General features: G+C 53.0%; 5 protein-coding genes across 6 annotated transcripts; 2 read left to right on the forward strand and 3 right to left on the reverse strand.

Moving 5' to 3' along the window:
- Positions 1-185: 185 nt before the first annotated feature.
- On the reverse strand, positions 186-4,841 carry LOC309416471 (proteasome activator complex subunit 3; the record flags this gene model as incomplete). 2 transcript variants are annotated; one of them, XM_082016017.1, is made up of 11 exons in its annotated part: positions 186-266; positions 780-866; positions 1,122-1,176; positions 1,328-1,395; positions 1,632-1,700; positions 1,932-2,044; positions 2,677-2,725; positions 3,033-3,137; positions 3,646-3,708; positions 4,042-4,074; positions 4,800-4,841. In XM_082016017.1, the coding sequence occupies 11 exons, from the start codon at positions 4,839-4,841 to the stop codon at positions 186-188; spliced, it is 765 nt and encodes a 254-aa protein (XP_081872143.1). The 2 variants fall into 2 exon arrangements, with proteins under 2 accessions (XP_081872143.1, XP_081872142.1); XM_082016016.1 differs by having other exon boundaries at positions 1,887-2,044.
- Positions 4,842-5,153: 312 nt separating this feature from the next.
- Positions 5,154-9,507, forward strand: LOC309416474 (beclin-1; the record flags this gene model as incomplete). Its single annotated transcript, XM_082016020.1, has 11 exons — positions 5,154-5,280; positions 5,370-5,437; positions 5,510-5,568; positions 6,048-6,138; positions 6,405-6,541; positions 7,034-7,228; positions 7,447-7,593; positions 8,113-8,262; positions 8,348-8,408; positions 8,852-8,994; positions 9,339-9,507. The coding sequence occupies 11 exons, from the start codon at positions 5,154-5,156 to the stop codon at positions 9,505-9,507; spliced, it is 1,347 nt and encodes a 448-aa protein (XP_081872146.1).
- Positions 9,508-10,576: 1,069 nt separating this feature from the next.
- On the reverse strand, positions 10,577-14,133 carry LOC309416475 (cyclin N-terminal domain-containing protein 1-like; the record flags this gene model as incomplete). The annotated part of the gene is made up of 7 exons (XM_082016021.1): positions 10,577-10,934; positions 11,550-11,646; positions 12,043-12,187; positions 12,691-12,853; positions 13,384-13,558; positions 13,786-13,861; positions 13,962-14,133. The coding sequence occupies 7 exons, from the start codon at positions 14,131-14,133 to the stop codon at positions 10,773-10,775; spliced, it is 990 nt and encodes a 329-aa protein (XP_081872147.1). The 3' UTR covers positions 10,577-10,772.
- A 471-nt stretch (positions 14,134-14,604) lies between these two features.
- On the forward strand, positions 14,605-15,003 carry LOC309416472 (cytochrome c oxidase assembly factor 3 homolog, mitochondrial-like; the record flags this gene model as incomplete). Its single annotated transcript, XM_082016018.1, has 2 exons — positions 14,605-14,806; positions 14,891-15,003. The coding sequence occupies 2 exons, from the start codon at positions 14,605-14,607 to the stop codon at positions 15,001-15,003; spliced, it is 315 nt and encodes a 104-aa protein (XP_081872144.1).
- A 597-nt stretch (positions 15,004-15,600) lies between these two features.
- Positions 15,601-20,899, reverse strand: LOC309416473 (serine/threonine-protein kinase WNK4-like; the record flags this gene model as incomplete). The annotated part of the gene is given in 18 exon segments (XM_082016019.1): positions 15,601-15,656; positions 16,203-16,242; positions 16,246-16,260; positions 16,348-16,448; positions 16,599-16,801; positions 16,982-17,399; positions 17,548-17,644; positions 17,888-18,288; positions 18,291-18,467; positions 18,645-18,797; positions 18,937-18,997; positions 19,276-19,431; positions 19,507-19,623; positions 19,692-19,833; positions 19,926-19,993; positions 20,066-20,196; positions 20,373-20,691; positions 20,786-20,899. Coding segments are annotated over 18 exon segments (2,769 nt in total), but the record flags the coding sequence as incomplete, so codon positions are not given.
- Between the last annotated feature and the right edge of the window lie 5 nt (positions 20,900-20,904).

Consider the following 20,904-nt stretch of genomic DNA (forward strand, 5'->3'; position numbering starts at 1 on the left):
GAGGGAGGGAGAGCTCCTGAGACCTGAACAAAACCAATCACAAAACTAGGCGAGAATTTCTTTAGAGTTTAACTAAGAATGCGATACTATTTCCAGCCAGTTTCCCATCTCGATAGTCACGTAACAAACCAAGGCAATGACGGTCTTTAGTTGACTGAACAGTTCTCAAGTTCTAACGTTGACACTTAATAGAGGGTCTCAGCATTGCTGCTCCGAGGCCTCTTGATCTTCTCAATGTTTTTAAGGATCATGTCATGCAAAGTGACCTGCAAAAAGGGAGAACAGGACTCAGACAAACGAAGTCATCCAGTGTTCAGCTGTCACAATGAGCACTGGCTGAAACAGCAGCACAGCTCACCTTGGCACCACCCTCAAACCCTGCGTGCAATCACACGCTTAGTTAAGATAAGGGCTTCTTCCAGCCAGACTTTACAGGAAGCCACTGCATGTAACACCAAAGAGAGAAGATTTCTTTACAGATCCCAGGAATGGCTTGTACTGTATGAAGAGTTTAGGATCACAGGTTCCCACAGAGATGGAAGGAATGTTTTGTGCTAGCCTCCTGTAAACACTCCGTTGGAAACACCTGCCTCTCTGGAAGGTGGTGGAGAGGCAACAGTTGCCCTTTTCATTAGAGCCAAAGCAGAGAGGGGGAGGAGACAGGCTTCTTGCCAGGACTAGGTGTACTCAATAGGGAAAAGGGAGAGCAGCAGCAGGGTCAAAACGGTTCTGTGCACTGCTGTGGAGGAAACCAGTATGAGCTCCAGTTTTTCACTTACATATTGATTCCTCAGCTCTGAAATGATCAGGCGCAGACTAATGTACTCCTTCTCATCGATCTCCGTCACTGTGCGGCGGTAGTCCTCCTACAGAGAGCAGACGCATGGCTGAGTGGCCTGAGCTCAACTGTGCCTCCCAAATACCAAATGAAGGTCCTACCTTCTACAAAGGAATCCCCCCTTCAGCTTGTTCTCCTCTAATGCAGATGTCCTGCACCCTTGTATGTTCCCCCCTCTTCCCCCAGGACCCTCAGCTCAAAAAGGACAGTGATGAAGTGGCCCAGAGAGTCCCAAAAAGCAGCAGCATGTAATGTGTAAATTTCCACTTCCCCATTTACTTACCACATGAGGGTACTTAGCTATTTTGGAAACCAGTTTTGCTCTTGTGATATAATATCTAGTAGGAAAAGGGAGAGACTAAAGGTCAGATAAATAGCACCAAAATTTTCTTCAGCCCAAGTTGCCTTAGAAAAGCTGGGGGACCTTCCCCAAGCACTTTACTTTTCCCAAGAGGATCCCAAAAAAGAGGTCTGTTCTTGCATGCCTACCTAGAAATCTGGTCCAGGTAGGACGCTGCCTCACTCTCCACAGTTCGAAGCTCAGCAACTGTTTCCTCCTGCAGGGAGGACAAGGAAGCCATTAGCTTCATACAACTGCAGCTGGCCTTCAGGGCTCTGAAAGTGACATGTCTCAGCAGCACCATGTCAAGCTCAGGTTTGGGTTTTAAAACCTAAACCAACACCATGACTACAGCTGCTGGATACCATCAATGAAAGATTCAGAGGAACCCAAGATCCATGTCCCTGGAACACAGCTCTCTTATGGCAGGACATAGAGCCAGTGGTGCCTTACCTGAATAGAAACACCGAAGTTGTTTCCATCTTCTATCCTGGGGATGAGAAGCTGCACCCACATTTTGACCTGTGGTGGAAAGATCACAACGCTGATCAACACCAACATCTCCCCAGAGACCTCTTTCAAAAGTTTTACCAAAAGGCCACCAGGACCCTGCCTTTGCCATGCAGTCCATGATAAACTCCTGCAGGTCATTCATGCTCATGCAACACTTCTGAGAATATCATTTCCCACATGGCTGGAATACCACACAAGCCAGCACAAACACAGCTTCCCATGGGAAGCACTCATACCCACCGTATTACACTTTTCAATAAGCAGCCTGATTTCTGGTTTCACTTTCTCAATGATGTCCACCAGCTGCTGGTTGCTCTTCAGCATCCCATTGGGCATCACAAACACTTTGGTACCTAGCGGCAGAAGAGGAAAACACCTCGCATCAGCGACACGTAGGAACAGCTGTGCTAGGGGGTCAGACTGAAGGTCCACCCGAGCATCTTATCGCCCACAAAGGCTAGTAGTGGACAGTAGACAGGCTATAGCTAACCTGTGAGGAAGAGGAAATTTGACAGGGGATAACAGCAGTTACCACAAAGGAAGGAAGATAGAAAAAGTGGAGCAGAGACAAGAGCTGAAGAGCTCTAGGCTGCTGAGGCTGGGCAGAAAGGATTTTCCTGATGCACATGTACAAGCTGTTTCTTGCCTCAGCTTAATCCAAAGCCTGGTATCTTCCTCCAGACAAGGAGAGCTTTCAGCACAGAGCCACAGGGAGATCAGCTGCCTCTGTCAGCAGGCCAAGCTCAAGCAAGTACTACTTATATCTATCAGGGAAGTCCTAATTATGCTTCTAAGAGCTGGAACCTGACTCCTCCACAACAGAACATCCGCAGGTCTGGCTCTGAGAGGTTGTGGAGACAGTCCTACATGAACAGCAGCTGCTGTCAGGACAGGGCAAGTGGGGTTCATATGATTTCATACCCCTAAGGCATGGTGCACTGGTTCAGGGGGCAGGCAGCAACACAAGAGACTTGGGGACTCTTACCCTGAAAGGTCTCTTCGCGGTCTTCCAGCTTCCTCTTTTTCATATTTGGCTAAAATATATAAAACGTTTTACTCACAAACTAGTCATAAGCTACAACAGCGTTGCAAAGGAAATAAGGAAAACTTTAGAGCCTCTGCTATGCTGCTGATTTCTACGCATCCTTCTTTAAAACCAAAGGAGGACTGCAGAGTACAGCATTACCTCCAGCAGACTTCCCAGACTCAAGAGGCCAATTCCTAAAAGACTTTGGGAGAGCTATAGCCTGTTATTAAATAAGAATATCCTACTCCAACACAGAGCAGCCATGCAGTTTTAATTAACAGAAGTAAGGATCACAGCCAAGAGAGTAACCTTACCCCGTCCAGTCCATCATGGCTGTTTGTGAGAAGAATTGGGTCAGGCACTGGGAGGTTCATGTCCGAATGGATCTGAGTGAGATCATGAATATTCAGGATAGGCTCCTGGAAAAGAAAGCAGATTTGTTATTTAATTACGAACTAGCAAATTCTGTCACACCAAACATAATGAGAGCACAAAAGATTCAGCCCACCCTCTTATCCAACTATAAAATAAGGATGAATGAAAAAAAAAAAAAAAATCTAACAATAGGCCTGTCATGAAAACTCCCTCCACCCAAGAACAGCATGCCAGCTCCAGACTGTGATCAAAGCTATCAAGTGTCTGCAATGCTGGAGTCCCTGTGAGACCAGCGGAGCATTGCGAAGGACAGCCCAAAGTTGACAAATACGTAAGAAAGATAAACGTGGTGATCACACAAAGAAAACTGAAAAAGGAAGCACCCCCTCTAGAGCTAACAGCACTCAAATGCACGCAAGCAACCAAACCACTGCTTCGTGTCTTTGTAACAAGGTGAAATACACAAGAAAATACACACAACAAGACCTGCCATTCATTTTCAACACATAGCTTGAAAATTAAAAAAGATACAGAGAACAACATATACCTTACCTTCAGGAACCCATCGAGTTCTAACAGCTTCTTTGGGAAAAAGTTTGCCACCAGGTCTTCAGCCTGAGAGAGAAAGAACAGACACGATGATGTGAAACAAAGTGGTGAGGTTCCTGTCAGCAGGCAAGAACACCAGGGAAATCAACTGTCCAAAGCCAGGAAACAAGAGAGAACGCTAGTTCTGCCTGCTGCCAACCATCATGCTAAGCCAAGGTGAGAAGATGCCAGGAGAGCCATAAGGCTACGTAACCTCAACTCCAGTTGGTGACTGAAGCTCTGAGCACTGCTGAACTTCCAGGAGAGGCTCAAATCGCAATCAAGTCTGTCAGAAAGATACAGCCAAATGGCCTCTTTCCTGTCCTATCACATTCTGGGCAGTGGCAGAAGGATACTCACCTCACTCGTGATCCGCTCCCTGAAGGAGTCAACCTGCAGAAGGAAAAAAGCAACAGTTCAGAGTCACTCTCCAAAAGGAGGGCTCAGCACAAGCCAAGCACTGTGCCCTGCAGCTACAGAGTTCTGCTACAGCCTGAACCCTGGATCTCTGCAGGTACAGCTCTCATCCTCATGAGAAACGTCTGAGAGCTGGAAGAGCCTATAAACACTGAGCGCAGCTGCAAGAGGACGCCAGAAGCAGCTCCTCGACTGTCTCGCCTGCACGTGCTGGACTGACTCCTGACTCAGGAGGACAGTCCAGAAGCGCAAGGAAAGGCCCAGAGCAATGGGGGGGGGGGGGCGACTGAAAACAGAACAGCTCCTGCCCGAGCTGGCTGCAGCATGGCGTGCCGCAAGGAAGATCCATCGTGCCGGACACAGGCAGCCCGCGCCTGGGCCAGCGGCCACCCTTCTCCAGAGAACCACTCGGGGGCGGCCGCAGAGCAGCCCCATCCCCGTCGCCGCCCTCCCGGCGCTCCTGCGGAGCCGCGGCGCAGCGCCGGCCGGGCGAGCGGGGGCGGCGGCGCCGGGAGGCAGACCAGGCGGTTGGACGGCGCGGGCGGGCGGGCCGCGCTCAGCTGCCGCACGACCAACGGCTGGGGACGCAACGGCCGGGCGGCGCCCCGGGGCGGCCCCGAGCCCGCCCCGCCCCGAGGCCCGGGCCGGCGCCGGCCCAGCCCGACGGGGCCGCGAGGCGGCGGAGGCGGCGGAGGGCACACCTTGAGCTTCACCTCCGGGTCCACCTTGAGCAGCGAGGCCATGGCGGTGGCGGACGGGTCCGGGTCTCGCTCTGGCGCGGGGCCGCGCTGCCGCCTTGCCCCACCACCGGCGTCGCCGCCACCGGAACTGACCTCACGCGGCGCGCCCGCCAATGCCGCGCGCGCCCGCCGCCCGCGTGACCCTCCCCCCGCGCGCACGCGCCGCCGGGTCCTGGCCGCTCATACGGCCGTCCGGGGAGGGGCGAGAGAAAATGGCCGCCGCGGCCCCTACACCCCTGCCAGGACCGTGCCCTGCCGCGTGCGTCACATCCGTCGCGCGGCGATGGCGGAGCGGACGCGGGGCTGAGCGGGGGCATGGAGGCGAGCCGGCCGCCCGCCTGCACCACGCAGGTCAGTTTTGTCTGCCAGCGCTGCAGCCAGCCGCTGAAGCTCGACACGTCCTTCAAGATCCTCGACCGCCTCACCATCCAGGAGCTCACCGGTATCGGCGGGGGGGGGGGGGGGCGGCGGGGGCGGGCGGCCGGGGTGGGGGCCCAGGCCCGGGCCTGGGTGACACCTCCTCTCCCGCAGCCCCGCTGCTGACCGCCGCCCCTGCCCGGCCCGGCGACGCGCCCGAAGAGGAGAGCGCCCTGACAGAGGTACGGCCGGGTCTGGCGCGGCGGCGACGACCGCCGCGGGCCCCTCGGTGACGGTGTCCCCTTGCCCTGCAGGAAGCCTTCGCAGAGAACCGGCAGGATGGCGTGTCCAGAAGGTTCATCCCGCCGGCCAGGTACGGCCGCCGCCAGGCTCCCGCCCTCCCTGCTGCCAGGCCTGCCCCAGCGCACAGCCCCCGGCAGCTTCCTTCGAGCAGCCCGAGCCGGCGCTGAGGAACTGCCCGGGGGAAGGGCCCCCCGCGGGCGTCACTTCTGTCGGAGGGGTACTCGTTAGCGGTGCACTTACAGCTGTTTCCTGTGACCCCCTTAGAGCTTCCCCCGAGGGATCCCCGTGGGCTCCTCAGCAGGCAGCAGTGCAGCCATTTGAGCATGCATAAATGCGCAATGTATAGGATGCTGCTTATTAGCTATGTGTTAACACAAAACACTGTCCCGATAGAGTGCTTCTGAAATGCAGGCTCCCCCATCTTTCTGCAAGTACATCTTGTGTGTTCTTGGTTTCTGACTCTTTGAACTAATCTGAGATGTAAGTTGAGCACTAGATCTAGTTCTCCCGGGCCCTCAACACTCAACTCTCAATAAAATTTTTTCCAAGAATGATGTCAACAGAAAGCGCCAACAGTTTCACACTGATCGGAGAGGCGTCAGATGGTGGCACAATGGAAAACCTCAGCCGGAGACTGAAGGCAAGTTTTACATGAGCTGGTAAACTCAGATACTTTTGAACAGGGCATCAGTTTTTCTAGGGGCACTGCAAGATTAAACTGCAGAGTTTCCTGTAGCACTGGCCTTCCAGTATTTTTGTTGGCAAGTAGTTCAGTAAAGCTGGCTTATTTTAAATCAAGATTTGACCTGCAGATAATATTTTGCCAATTGAAGAAGTACATCTATTGAAAACCAACCGGCAGCTGCCTATGGCTTCACCTGAACTAAGGGTGAGCTCTTCCTGCAGGTTACCGGTGACCTCTTTGACATTATGTCTGGGCAGACAGATGTGGATCACCCTCTGTGTGAGGAATGCACAGACACTCTGCTAGACCAACTAGACACGCAGCTCAACATCACAGAGAACGAGTGCCAGAACTACAAGTGAGTGATCCCGAGGTGACCTGAGAGAGAGTTGCTTTAGATTGAAGTCTAGGGAAAGAACTGATCCAGCTTTCCGTGATCAGTAAGAGACACCCCTGATTTCAGTGCTTCGTTTTCTTTGTCTGAATGAGATGAAAATTTTATTTTTGTGAGTCCTGTGGTATACAGCTTCTCCAGCTGAAGTCTGTGAGCCCATCGGAACGACTGATGGCACCTGCCCACAGTGCCTGTGTGGTCAAGGGCTTCACAGAGATGGTTACTGACAGGCAGTATCAGTTCCTCAGTCACCATCTCACTCCTCTGTTCTGTGCGTGTTCCTGACTCACAGTGCAGGATCAATGTGGAAAGCTCAGGATTAACAAGAGGTGCACATGAAATCAAGAGTCCCTGTTTTACCTCTGCTCATGTGCACAGGCTGTCACAGAACCCAGGGGTGGTTGGTGGGGGCCTTGCGAGGATCCCTCTTTTGGTAATTGTGTCACTCTCCTTTAGGAGATGTCTGGAGATACTGGAACAGATGAACGAGGATGATAAGGAGAAACTGCAAACAGAACTGAAAGAACTTGCGCTGGAGGAAGAGCAACTGATTCAGGAGCTAGAAGATGTTGAGAAGAACCGTAGGATCGTGGCTGAAGACTTCGAGAGAGTCAGGGCAGAGGCAGAGCAGCTGGAGCAGGAAGAAGCTCAGTGAGTGAACTACAATTGCAGTTTATGGCAGTGATTTTAGGTAACAGATAAATGAGATTATAACGTGGAGAAACCTATAACTAATGCCCAAATGCAAGTGGCTTGTTCTTTGCAAAATTGAAGGGGGCTAGAGCAAAAGAAACCTAGTATACCGTGTGAGCAATCGCTTTTCTGTAAAAGCCTGCACTTAGCATTTCTTGTCTTGCTTTCATTAAAAGGTATCAGAAAGAATACTGTGAATTCAAGAGGCAACAACTGGAGCTAGATGATGAGCTGAAAAGTGTGGACAACCAAATGCGCTATGCTCAAATGCAGTTGGATAAATTAAAGAAAACCAATGTGTTCAATGCAACCTTTCACATCTGGTAATGTAGGCCCTGGAATATTCCATCAGTTTGCTAAGAATCTGCAACATATGCCCATTTAATACTGCATTTGACAGGAAAGGTGCTAGTTGAGTCACAGTCGCCCCACAGCAAAGCAACTGGTCACAGCTCCCAACATTGTCAGCTGAGAGAGGTTTGCAGTGCTGTGCAGATGTCCAAGTAGACTGAAATGGCTCTTTCACTAACCCTGTTAATGAACTGGGACCTACTGTGCTAGCCAACAGTAATGCTCTAATGTCAAGCTTTATAGAGCGGGTAGCTCAGGGCGTTTGGTTGGGGTTTTTTTGTTTTTTGGGGGGTGGGTTTGATGAACTCTTGTAATAAAAAGAGAACAAGTGGTTGATATTTATATACACTTTTTAACCAGAGCCCCAAACCCTCCTTTTGCTTGGTTAGCAGTGTGCATTCTGCAACTGTTAGTGCGTGGCCCTTGTTTGGTTAGCATGCTAGAAGCTGTTCCTGCCCCAGTGCACTTATTTATAATTCCTCTTGTCACAGGCACAGTGGTCAGTTTGGCACAATAAATAACTTCAGACTTGGCCGTCTCCCCAGTGTTCCTGTAGAATGGAATGAGATCAATGCTGCCTGGGGGCAGACTGTGCTCTTGCTACATGCCCTTGCTAACAAAATGGGCCTGAAGTTTCAAAGGTATATGCAATATAATACACATTTCATTTATGACCCGGATAAAGACAGTTAAACTCATCTGCCTGTGAATCATATCTCTCTTCAGATACCGTCTTGTACCATATGGCAACCACTCGTATTTAGAGTCCCTCACGGACAAATCGAAGGTAAGAGATCCTGCACAAATCTGAGGACGTTGACCTTGAATGTCATAGAGCCCTGGTCATGCTGGGGGACACAGAAGACAAACTCAGCTCTTTATGAATTTATGGTACAGGAGAGCTAGCTAGCCTTCTCCAACATAATGGTATCTCACTCCATATCCTGTATCAAGCCACTTGTTCTGCCATCCAGTAGCATTAAAAATGACAGGACTCTTGAACTATACACTGCAGCTGGCCAGAGGACGATAGCATGATTTGGGATGATTGTTGGTGGTTAGGAACCCAAGCCTGCATGCAGTAGGCACTTACCACAAAACAAGTCATGCTTATTATGTGCCACAAATCATTTCTAAGCATCCTATGACAAATCCTAAGTCTTGCACAAGACTTAAGTGCTGCAATGATCATATCTAAAATGGGGTGCCTGAAACAAATCTCTTTTCCAGGAGCTCCCCTTGTACTGCTCTGGAGGCCTACGGTTCTTTTGGGACAATAAGTTTGATCATGCAATGGTGGCTTTCCTGGACTGTGTGCAGCAATTTAAAGAGGAGGTGGAAAAAGGTGAAACTCGGTTTTGTTTGCCTTATAGGTGAGTGTTGCTACATAACGTCAAATTTACACCTCATGTGCTGTCCTGTGCAGCATTAACTGACGTCTGTACCAGTCTACAGCACTGCGTGTTGTTTCAGTCTTGTCTTTCTGGACTCATCTGGTATTCTTTCTAATGTGCAGGATTACCACATTTGCTTTTAGTTTAATTGAAATGTAAAGCTAGTTCCTCAGGTGAAGATCTGAGGCTTACTAGATTTCCTTTAAAAACAAAGTATTCTTACATAGAATAATATGAATGTCAGATTTAAATTTTAGTACTTGATGTAATATTGAGATTAAATGCTTGCAATAGTAATGTACTAATAAAACTTTGTGATACAGGATGGACGTGGAGAAAGGAAAGATTGAAGATACAGGTGGCAGTGGTGGCTCTTACTCTATTAAAACACAATTTAACTCTGAGGAGCAATGGACGAAAGCACTAAAATTTATGTTAACTAACCTGAAGTGGGGTCTTGCCTGGGTCTCATCCCAATTCTATAACAAGTAACCATGTAAAGAACTCGTTCTGGAAGCTGTGGAATTATCTGCGTTTCGTTGGAGAAAGTCAAATTAAGATGTCATTTAACATTAACCAGTACAAAATGTTTACAATACCAAAAATCCACATGACACTTTATTTTAAATACCATTATTACAATTAGTATATGGAAAAGCAATATGTAAAGTTATTGAGCTGAACAGAATTAAAAAAAATCAGCTATTCAATAGATGCAAAACTGGTAATTTGGGTTTTATAGATATGCGTATAAATTACTGTCAAACTTCAAAACACCAATGAGTTTGATACTACTCTGTTACAGCTTAACACACAGGTTAGAAAAGCAAAATGTTACAAACACAGGGAATAATGTAGAAGCACTCACAGAAGCTCTGCTTGGTCATTAAAGAGTAACCACAGTTTGAAATAAAATATTTTCTAAGTCATGTCAGCACTTCTTTGTGCCACTGAACTTCAGCAGGTTTGATACTGTTTAAAATACTGTTATGTTATTAACTATTTGTAATACTTCCTGCAGCTTATTCTTGCACAGAGGTGCTATTCTACACAAAGAATGCTTTCATCTAGCATATGCCAAGTACAGCATAAACAGCCCGTGGCACTTACATGGACATGCTGAACAGGCATCTGCTGTGGTGACAACTGCATCGCTTTCAAAACTGGTGGGATTCTGTCCTTTCACAACACTGGTCAACAACGCGGCTTTCTTAGGGTAAGAGCAAGCAGACTCTGAGCACTGGCAAAGACGGAACACAGTAACAAGCAGCCTGGCTGCAGCAGGCTGCCTGAGACAGTAATTAATTTTTTAAAAAGCAGCAATTGGAGAAAGAAAGTACAGCCCTGTTTGTAATGACTGGTCATGCAAGCTGCTTCTAGTACTACAGATTACCACGCGCTTTAATGCCTTTTCAAAACATAACTCTTCTTAGTTTTCTCTTTATTCAAAGGAAAGTTGTATTCGTAACTTAGAAGATGCAGCTCCTACCACAAAGCTTTTGGTGCTGAAAGAGGTATTTCTAAATGCTACTTCGCTCCTGTGTGCCTTCCTTCATAGCACTAGCGCATTGCCCGAAAGGACAAGCTTTTCTAGTTAACACATAACGTACAAAATGTTACAGAACATCTGGTGTTCAAAACCAAAAGTAAAACCAAATTGTGTTAGGTGCACTGTGCAGTATCACAGAAGATGGACTATTATCAACAGCCTAACAGTTTGCTACTGATATGCTAGTGACTGGCCGTAGAAGATAGTTCTATTTAAGAGACACCATTCTGTTCTCTGGAGCTTTTGTTCCACAGTTCCTATAGCGCTGCTTCGGAGTGGTACTGCCAACGATGTGTTTCAGTACTGCATAAGAAAATTCTAAGACACTTTGTGAAGTAATGCCAGTGATACAGTTTAAATGCTCCACAACCTTAAAAAAAAAAAAAGTATACTTACTTACAGTGCCTAAGAGACATTAGTTTACAGACATACTTCTTAACCCTCCAAATCTAATGAGAATCACAGTGCTCCCTGGGAAAACACTAGTGGCTCTTTGACAGAAGTTGAAGCCTCTCAGCATGGTTTTTTGCTTGCTTGTTTTGGGGGGTTTTTTTGTTTGTTTTGTGCTTTTTTTTTATTATTTACTTACTTGCTTCTATTGAAGAAGTAAAATGAAAAAGCTACTATCTGTAATAGGCTGTTTGTTAATAGTATTCACTAGCAGTTTGGGCAGAAAGTTGTCCCATGGTATTGCTTCTCCAGCTGTCAATGAAACAATGTCTCTGGGGGTTTGTTCTGGCTGTAAAGAAGCTGAAGCATGAGCATAAGCTCACACGAGTGCAAGTACAAGCCTTCCTCGGGAATTGCCTGTGTACCCTCATAACACTCTTATAAAAGCACACACGGTTCCTGCTAAAAAACCTGCAATGTCACCTCCCTCATGCTACTCCCAGTACAGTCTACCTGTCTTCTTGCTGTGCTTAAACATACAAACAACCTTCACATTTTTTTCATGTGGAGCTAATGTGTTTAGAAGTGACTGTACCTGCTCCCAATGCCCAGGGTTTAGTATGAACACGCTTGTGCTGATGATTCCAACAGCCAAGAGCATGAAATCTTCCTTTACTGTCAAGAACTTTGCTCTGCAGAAGTAAAAGCATGTTCTGGTATAAAATTATGCTAGTTTTACAGTTCAAAACCACCTACTTCCGTAACCACTGTACAGCCTATGGACACGTTAGCTTATTCAGTCCAAATAAAGCCTGATACTGTTAACCGTAACTGACAGTGCTAAAGCCGGATTTTTAGAATTAAGTTAAACACTTTCCTAGCTTGTCCCTAAAGCAAATGTGGTGAAGCACATTGCTTTGAGCTCGTATATTAAGGTCAATAAACAACACTGAAAGCCCCTCAAATAAAAATTTTTTAAAACATGCCAAAAAAATGGCATAATGGGAATTGTACTACTATTTCTTAGGGTTTTTCAGGGTTTTCGTTTCAACTAGTTATTTTGAGCAATAGTCATGTAGGCTACTTACACCTGCAGTTTGCTTGGTGTTGAATTTTCGATGGCAATCTTCAACAAAGTGTCGTAGATGGTATCTCTTGTAAGATAGGAGAAGTCTAGTAGTTGCATACACATCTGATGCAATGGTTTTGCAGGAAGCAAGCAGCCGTTATGTCCTAGCACAGAGATCATACATAATCAGCCATACATTTTGAGTCACTAAACTGAATAAGAAAGAAGTGTTAGTTATTGTAAGCGAGTGATGCAGATTTCTGGTGACAACTGCCCTTTGTTTCTGAATGCCACAGGTCTTCTCATGCCATAGGCTTTGTCAATCTCAGCATAATTTCACTTACTCTGAAATACAGGTTGTCAGTCCTAGGCAAAGAAAATGGGAAGTTATTGTAGAAAATGTGGCCCTACACTAGGTTTTGGCAGTTTTTAAACTCTTAAATCTTTTACTGGCTCAGTCATGACTGGCTGTCCAACAACATTCATGAGATTCTACTAAGGACAAAGTTCTCATCTGAAAACCCTGGACAATCTGAAAAGTTTCATGTGCCTTCACAGTATGCAAAAATCTGTAATGTGAGACCTTTTGGTTCAGATCAGTAATAGCTCTATTACTGATTAATTTAAAAAAAAATTCTTTCCTATTCTCTCCTATTAATACTCTTACCTAAAACCTCTAGAAGCAATTCTGTGTAAGCTAAAGGAGTTGACACGTTGATCTGGAAGTGCAGAGTTTTTAAAATGGCAAGCTCAGACTCAATCAATTCCTGTTTAGTGTATGAGTATTTTAAGGATTGCAGAAATTTTAAAGCTGTGTCACTGTTAACTATCTGAAGAGGAAAAAAAAAAAAAAAGACAAATTATCTTTTAGGCAATAAGGCACTTGCTAAGAACAAAGTATTTTCTTGCTTTACTCCTCCCATTGAATTTAAGCGTAAACAACTGCAGTGGTGATGCTGCCTGCTAACCCAGTGGTCGAACTCATCTTTTAAGCTGGCATGAGAAATCCAGCTTGGACCTTCTTTCCCGTAGGTTTCCTCTACCCAACAAACCTTCCCCATGCAGGTGTGAACCCCTTCTAGCCATACAATTTTTGACAACCACAGGCCAAGTTTTCCCGCTACCTGTACTTTTTTTCCCCCCCGAGTACTGGGAACATTTCCTGACAGATTGTTACTTGATGAGTGACAACTGATCTGCCCTAAACAGAAGAGATTTAGGTCTTCATTTCAATATCCTTTGCATTTCATTATCACTACTGTATTTCAGAGAGGAAATCTATTTTTTAAGAGAGATTAATATACTACACAATTTACTACACTGCTAAAAAATGCTATAGGAAAAAGTTTAGCTGGCTTACATTATAGTGTAAGGAAAGTTTGCTTGCAAGCTGAATGCACGACACAAGTCGCAGGACAAACGTGTCATATATTTGATCTTTCAAAGAGCTCCAGCTGCTGCCTTGTCCTTGTTCACGACTTTTAACATTCTCTCTGGAGGACTCACACATTTGTTCTACTTGCTTGATCATAAACCTACAAAAACTACAATTGCTCAGAAAACAGTTCTCTTCTGCTAAGAAAAAGGAAGAAAAGCAGTTCTGCATGTACTCAGAATATATGGATAGCTGTTAATTTGAATTAAATGAGTGAAGAGACAAAGCTCTAGACATGCAAAAAATTGTTTGAGTGCTATAGAGCATGCACAGTGTAATCACATGAGAGAAATGAGAAATGCACTGAGGAATTAAGATATTTATTACCTTTCAAGTAACTCTACCGCTTGGTACCTTGCTGATTGGTCCAGGTGCCATTTTTCAGACAAAAGGAATATAAATTCTGCAAAAAAGCACAACAGTAACTCACTTCAGTCAACTGAAGCTAATTATACAGTAGTTACCCATCTGAGGAGTTAGCTGTAGTTGAGAAAAAGTCTCACCCACTATCTGTGTCTCTTTGAAGCATCCAGCCTGATCTGACAGTTCACTCAGGTACTGTTCATTTTCTGTGGCCAAACAGATCAGTGTATCCTCAATAATCTCAGGAGCGACCTCGCCAAAGATGGGGGCTGGGTCACAGCACCAGGACGCTGTTTGCACCTGGGACCCCATTTAGCAGTTCAGGTCAGAGACCTTAAGGATGGTAACTATTTCAAAGGCGCCACAGCACTTTGTCTCCACTGGTGGGAAAGGGCCCCAAGAGCCCCTGCCACAGCCGTGCTGGGCCTCGGGGTCCAAGAGGCACCACTGGGAAGCTGCAACCCCTCAACAATGACTCCACTTTTGGGAAGGGACCTGCCTCAACCACCTGCCCGTGGGGCAGGCCCAGCCACGGCGCCCGCCGAGAGCGCTCGTGCTCTGTTGGGCCCCACCTCAGCGCCCTCCTGGTCACGGGGCCCCGCCCCGCCAATCAGAGTGCGCCTCCTCCGCGGCCAGACACGCGCCGGACCTCAGCCAACCACCCGACGCGCTGCACCCTCTGCCCCTGCGCGTAGTGAGCCTGCGCGGCCTGCGCGCTTCCGATTGGCCAGCGTACCCGCCGGATGTGACGTCACCGCGCTGTGCGGAGCGACGGCGGGGAAGATGGAGGCGCCGCAGGAGGCAGGCGGCAAGGCGGCGTTCGCGCGGCGCATCGACCCGGCGCGGGAGCCAGGACTCAGCCCCGAGCAGCGCCTTCTCATGGCGCAGCTGGAGCGCGCCCAACGCCAGCGCGCTCTGCAGCGGCGGCTTCGCGGTCGCAACGCGCTGCTGGCGCTCGGCATCGGCGCGGTGGCGTTTGGTATCTGTATCCTGCGGTGCTGGGGCGGGGCGGGGGGCACGCGTCGCGGCCGCGCTGCGCCCGTTGTTTTCTTTACCCTCCCCCGCGCAGACGGCTACACCTTCTACTCGGTGTCACAGGAGCGGTTCTTGGATGAGCTGGAGCAGGAGGCGGAGGCGGCACGGGCGCGGGCCCAGGCGCGGGCCGAGAGCGCAACGAGCTGAGCAGGGAGAGCCCGGCCCAGCCTGGCCCCGGTAAACCCCGTAATTGAGCTGCAGCCCCCGCGCGGCAGGACGGGCCTCGAGCACAGGCGAATCGCCTGGCCCCGAGCACGGGGCAGCTGCTCTTGCAGGGGTCTACCTGCCTGGCCCTCAGTGCGGTCCAGGGAAATGCACTGAGGGGGCTGCCCTGCAGGCAGGGCTTCCTCCCCTGCAGACAGCTGCCTTTCTCCTGGAGAGCGGACAGTGTCTTTGCCAGGGACTTGCTCTGGGGAAGGGCAAGGGTGTCCAGGTGCCATCGCTTTCCACAATAAACACCCTGCCTGGTGCCTGTGTCAGTGCCTGTTGTTAAAGCAGCTGGTGGCCAGAGTCCAACTCAGGATCTTACCCCCCAGTCAGGTGGCTGCTGAGATGGAATTTTCCATTTTGCTCTTCATTGTATCATCTTTTATCATGAGTCAACAGCAAGGACAGTGTCCACAAGTCCCACTGGACAGACACAGACAGACCCCATTTGTATTTAATTCATATTTATGAAAACACTTTCTAGACATCAGTTCATAACAAAGTGCACCCACTGCCATTCCTGGTGCACCAGCTCCATCACCTTATGGGGCCGAAGGACGCCTCTTCCCGCTCCACAGCTAGCTTGTTCTCGGCTGCACAGAGCAAGATGAAGGCAGCAGCGAGTTGGGCAGCCCCAGGCAGCCCTGGGGCAGCGGGCTCGGCCCCCACACATTGTCACAGGCAGAGAGCAAGGCTGGAGCGGCCCCAGGGCAGAGCTGGAGGACAGCACAGGGGCAGGAGTGGGACAGTAGCAGGAGTGAGGCTATATCGTGACTGGGACGTGGTGGGGGTGTGGTTCTGCTTGGGGCAGGATACCATCGCAGCCCAGTTCTGCCTGCACAGGTTTGGCTCGGAGTAAAGCCATGAAGGATGGCAGCACCTCGCACAGAGCCTGCACAGACTGGGAATGGCAGGGAGGGGATCGGGGGGTACAAGGAAGGAGGAAATGGGAGGATGAGAGTGGGAAAGGCCTGCCCTCCCTCTGATACAGAGGCCATGGGTGCACGGCCAAGGGGCAAAGGGGTGAAGGCGGGCAGCCAGGCTCCACAGGGCAGGCACGGAGCTGGCTCGGCCCGAGGGCGCTGGCTGCCCCCAGGGCTGGCGTGGTCCTTCCAGGAGGCAGAGGGGCTCTTGCCTGCCCCCAGGGCAGCAGGCACTTGGTTGAGGTAGTTCGTGAAGTCACTCCTGGCCAGCTGGCTACTGGGGAGAGAAGCAGTGGTGAGCTGAGGCCTGCTGGGTGTGCCATGGGGCCACTGGCAGCAGGATCAGGTCCCAGCCCCTTACCATCCGGCCAAAGTCATCAGCGAAGGTCACCCCCTTGCTCAGCCGCTGCTCCTGGGAGCCGGTGCTGCTGCCACTCAGAGAGTTACGGCGCATGATGCCTGCTGGGACAGACCGGCCTGAGCAGGGGGCACAGATGGGGGCGCAGAGCTGTGCCCTGCACAGACCTGACACCCCCCCAGGGGTCCCTGTCCCCCAGCCCCCACACAGCATGCAGGGGCCCAGGAGTGAGCTGGGGCAGCGGAGGCTGGCACCTGGGGGCTGCGCCAGTTCCAGGCGCTGCAGGCTGTTGCGGCGGGAAGGGTTGAAGCTGCCCTTGGAGAGGCGTCGCTGGCGGCTGGAGAGCATGGCGGCAGGGGAGACGATGCCCAGAGGCGGCTGCTTCCCCATCCGCAGGTACAGCTCCTCGATCTCCTTCTTCTGTGTGCTCTGCAGCAGCTGCACCTCGGCAAGGTGCCTGCGGAGGAGATGGGGGCTGGCAGCTGAGCCGTGCCCAGCCAAGCCACGTCTGCCAGGGAGGGGGCACTGGCCTCCCACCTGGGGCAGGCAGGAAGACCTGTCCCCTCCTGCAGCCCCTGCCCTGCCTCGCAGCTGCAGCCCACGACCCTGCTCCCCCTCGTGCTGTGGGGGTGCTCACTTCTGGCGCAGGTTCTGCAGCTCCTCCCAGATCTCCTCGTCCTCGCTCTCGGTGTCGTCACTGCTCAGGTAGGACAAGCTGCGGGAGTAGCTCAGCCACACCTGGCTCAGCACTGCCTGCGGCGCGCTCTCTGCGCCCTCCTCCCCGGGGCCCTCCCGGTCGCTCTCTGCTGGTGCCACCGTGCCCTCCTTGGCCAGTGCCTCCTCAGCCTCGGGGTCCTCCACCATCAAGTCTGAGTCACTGCTTGAGCTGCCCTCTGTGTCGGGGACCACAGGCAGGGGGGAGCCGCTTGCTGCCGGCTCCATGCCACGCTGCTCACCCTCACTGCTGCCCTCACTGCTGCCTGGCACCAGGGAGGTCGCAGCCGGGTCCTTGGTCGGCGTCACCTGGAACCGTCCCAGGATCTGGGGCTTGGCTTCTGCTGGGGACAGAGGGCAGTTGGTGGGGTTCGGGGCACGTGGTCTGGTATGGATGTCGCGGTGCCCCAACTGACGTCCTGGCCTGGTATGGACGTCGTCCCCCCAGACATGGCTGTGAGATGCAGCCTCGTCCCTTCCCCACCTCACCTTCGTTGATGGGCGAGAGCTGGGCATTGGGCACGCCAGGGGCTGGTGACTCCGATATGATGAGCGGGTGGCTGGGCTTGGGGGAGCCAGGCGGCACCTGCAGGCACCCAAGCACTGTCAGCTGCCCCACCCCAGATCCCCCTCCCCGTCTCCTGCTCCCACCACTGCTGCTGCCATGCTCTGGCACTCACTGCCCGCTCAGCCCTCCCCCCATCCCAGGCACTCCGCACAGAGCTCCCTATCCCATTCCAGGGCAGCATCTGCAGTGACAACCCAGCCCCGCCAGTGCTGAGCCGCACCTCGAGTGGCCCCGGGGAGCCCCTACCACCCCCATACTCACTGTGCTGCCCTCCAGGCTCCCCAGCGTGGATGTGCTCAGCAATGGCAGGGGACTCGCCGCAGCCCAGCTGCCTGTGGGGCACGGTGGGGCCGGTGCCGGGAATGGCATGGGCCCCCCGGCAGTGGGGACATCAGCCCCTCCTGACTCCAGAGTCCCACCACAGGCCGGGGCTGGCTTGGCCATGCTGGCAGGGTCAGGGTAGACAAAGCGTGGGGGCCCCAACAGCAGGCTCTGCGGCCGTGGCAGCAACGGGGGGTAGAGGTGCCCACCCGAGCTGGCTATGGAGGAAACGGCAGGCAGCAGTGTGTGGGCCACACTCATCACTGCCAGGGAGAAGACATTGGCCAGGGACAGGAGGGGGGCAGTGGGGGACCAGGGCGTGCTGGTGACTGGGGGGCTCAGGGACTGCTGGGCCCACTGGAGACAGGGGACATGGGGACCGGCAGCGGGGACAGGGGGGCTTGGGGCAGGGCCGGTGGGACAGGTCCTCCCAGGGTGCTTGGGGGGTTCTGCGGGAACGCCAGTGATGCCGTCAGCCAGGAAGGAGCCGTCGAGATGAGGGGCCAGGTCTGCATAGAGCCTGCAGAGAGAGGAGTGTCAGGAGCAGCCCCTGACCCACACGAGCCCACTGCACCTCCTGCCCAGGCAGCTCCAAGCCACATGCTGGCAAGGGACCGGCCAAGGCGCTGCGGCTGCTCAGGCTGTGGCTGGCAGCCCCGGAGGAAACAGACATGCCTGGCCCTGCCAGAGCCAGTACCTGCAGGGGAGCCCGGCAGTGTCGGCCGCAGCTCATGGGCTGGGGCTGCCAGCGGCTCTGTGGGGCTGGCAAGGTCGTTCTCCAACGGGGAGCTGCTCAGCGATGGCAAGACAGGGGACTGGACTGAGAGGCTGGGACTGGTGCAGCCCAGGTCTGTGGCACAGGGGTGACAGCCAACGCTCAGACAAGGCAGGACAAGCCCCATGGGACCCCCTGGGCTCAGCCAGGACCATCACCCAGCCTGCACAGGGCAGGGGGGGCAGGAAAGGCTCACACAGGGGCAGAGACTCACCGCTGAGCGAGGACGAGGAGGAGATGGAGCGTGAGAGCTCCTGCAGGTGCAGGTCCGCCTGCTGAGGGGGATGCGGCTGAGCCCAGCACCAGGGCAGAGAACCCGGATAGGCTGAGCCAAGCCCCCACTGGCCCCCACCCCAGCCTCACTGCATGCAGGGACAGGAACCAGGGGGACACGTGCCGGGAGCTGCAGGCGCAGGGCCGCTCCTGCCCGGGGCCAGAGGACCCTGCACCCCAGCCCCCGCCCTGCTGGGCTCCCCAGAGCTGGGCAGCAGCCCCAGCTGCGCTCAGCATCAGCTGCTTCCCCAGCACTGGCGGGGCTGGGCTGGTCACTCACGGGGGTGCCCGCGCTGCGCTCAGCCTCAGGGCTCTCGGGCAGCTCGGCGGTGCCATGTCCATCCTTGCGGAGCAGGGTCTCCACGCGGTGGATGATGTCCCGGATGCGGTGGATGAAGCCGTCCCTCTCCGACTTGAGGATGAACTCATTGTGGACCTGGGGGCGGAGGGACCAGTCAGCATCCGGCATGGCTGGGGCAGGCCCCCACCCTTGCCCCTGCCCTGCACTCACCATGACAGCTGCAATTTCCTCCGGGTTATCCCCGTCCAGGTCGAACTTGAAGGTCACCATCTTGTTGTTATAGGTCTGCAGCTGGCACTCCACCACCCGGTCATTCTTGTCAGAGATCTGTGGGCAGCAGGTCTGGCTCAGCCCGGGGAGCGCCTGCCCGCCCGCCCGGCATCCGCAGCACTCACGTTGGTGATGCGCAGCCTGGACCGGGCTCGGCGCCGCAGCAGCTTCCCTGAGGCCCGCTTGGGTGGCAGCTTGCCGCTCCGTTCACTGGCCGAGAGCCCCTCGCAGCCATCGCTCATGCCAGATGCCACATCCGAGGCATAGCTTTGGGAAGCCCCAGTGCCGGAGCATCAGTGCAGCCATTCCCAGCTGCCGCGCTCCCCGTCCAGCCCCTGCCCGGCCCCCGGCAGCCTCACCTGTCCACTGGGGAGGAGAAGCCACTGGTGGGGGGGAGGCACTTGGTGGGCAGCTGCACCGCGATACTCTGCAGGGAGGGGACAGCATGAGCAGGCAACCACGGCCACCCCGAACCCCAGCCCCACGGGGCCCTGCTCACCGTAGGGAAGCAGCGCACAGGGCGGGCAGGCGGCGGGCTGGCAGGGTCCCCCACTGAGAAGCTGCGATGGGCCAAGTCTGGGGAGTCCAGGAAGCCAGAGGAGCTCAGGTAGCCATCCGTCTCGCAGTCAGCTGTGGAGAAACTCTCGCATGAGCATGGCTGGAGCCAGAGCTCCCTCCCAGCTTGCACCCCTGGGAAACAACTTTGGGGCTGGGTGCACAGCAGGGCTGGAGGTGGGGACGGACCCCATCCCGCCTGCCTCCCACCCCAGGTCACCCTGCTGTCCCCTTGCCCAGCGCCTACGCACAGGTGGCCGAGGAGTAGCTGGTGTGCCGGTAGGCGAAGTGCTGGTCAGCCTCTGGCTCCTCAGGCTCCGGGGGGAAGCTGCTGCTGAAAACAGAGTCACCAGAGCCAGGGGTGGCTGGGGTGGGGGCACTGGGTGGCAGCGGGGACTTGAGCTCCTCCAGCAGCCGCAGGACCCCCGTTGGCTGCTCCGGCTCCGCAGGCGATGGCATGTCCTGGGCACGCTTCAGCTTCTCCCGCTTGCGCTTGATGGCTACCACACGGTCCCGCACTGCCTTGGCCACCAGCTTGTAGTCAGCCTCACAGATGAAGCCCAGGACCACCTGTGTGGGAGTGGGCTTGTCACTTTGGGGTGGCTCATCACTTTGGGGTGCAGGGACCCAGCAGTGCCCAGGGTCCCTCTGTCCCTGAACCCACCATCTCCTGGGCCACCTCCTCTGCCACATCCTTGTAGAGCTCGAAGAGGAACTCGATGGCGTTGTTGTCCTTGTACTTGCCATGCAGCTTCTTCGTGTCATCCATGCGCAGCCAGAGTT

Source organism: Phaethon aethereus (genome assembly GCF_964289735.1).
Source record: "Phaethon aethereus genome assembly, contig: HAP1_SCAFFOLD_645, whole genome shotgun sequence".
Taxonomy (NCBI): Eukaryota; Metazoa; Chordata; class Aves; order Phaethontiformes; family Phaethontidae; genus Phaethon; species Phaethon aethereus.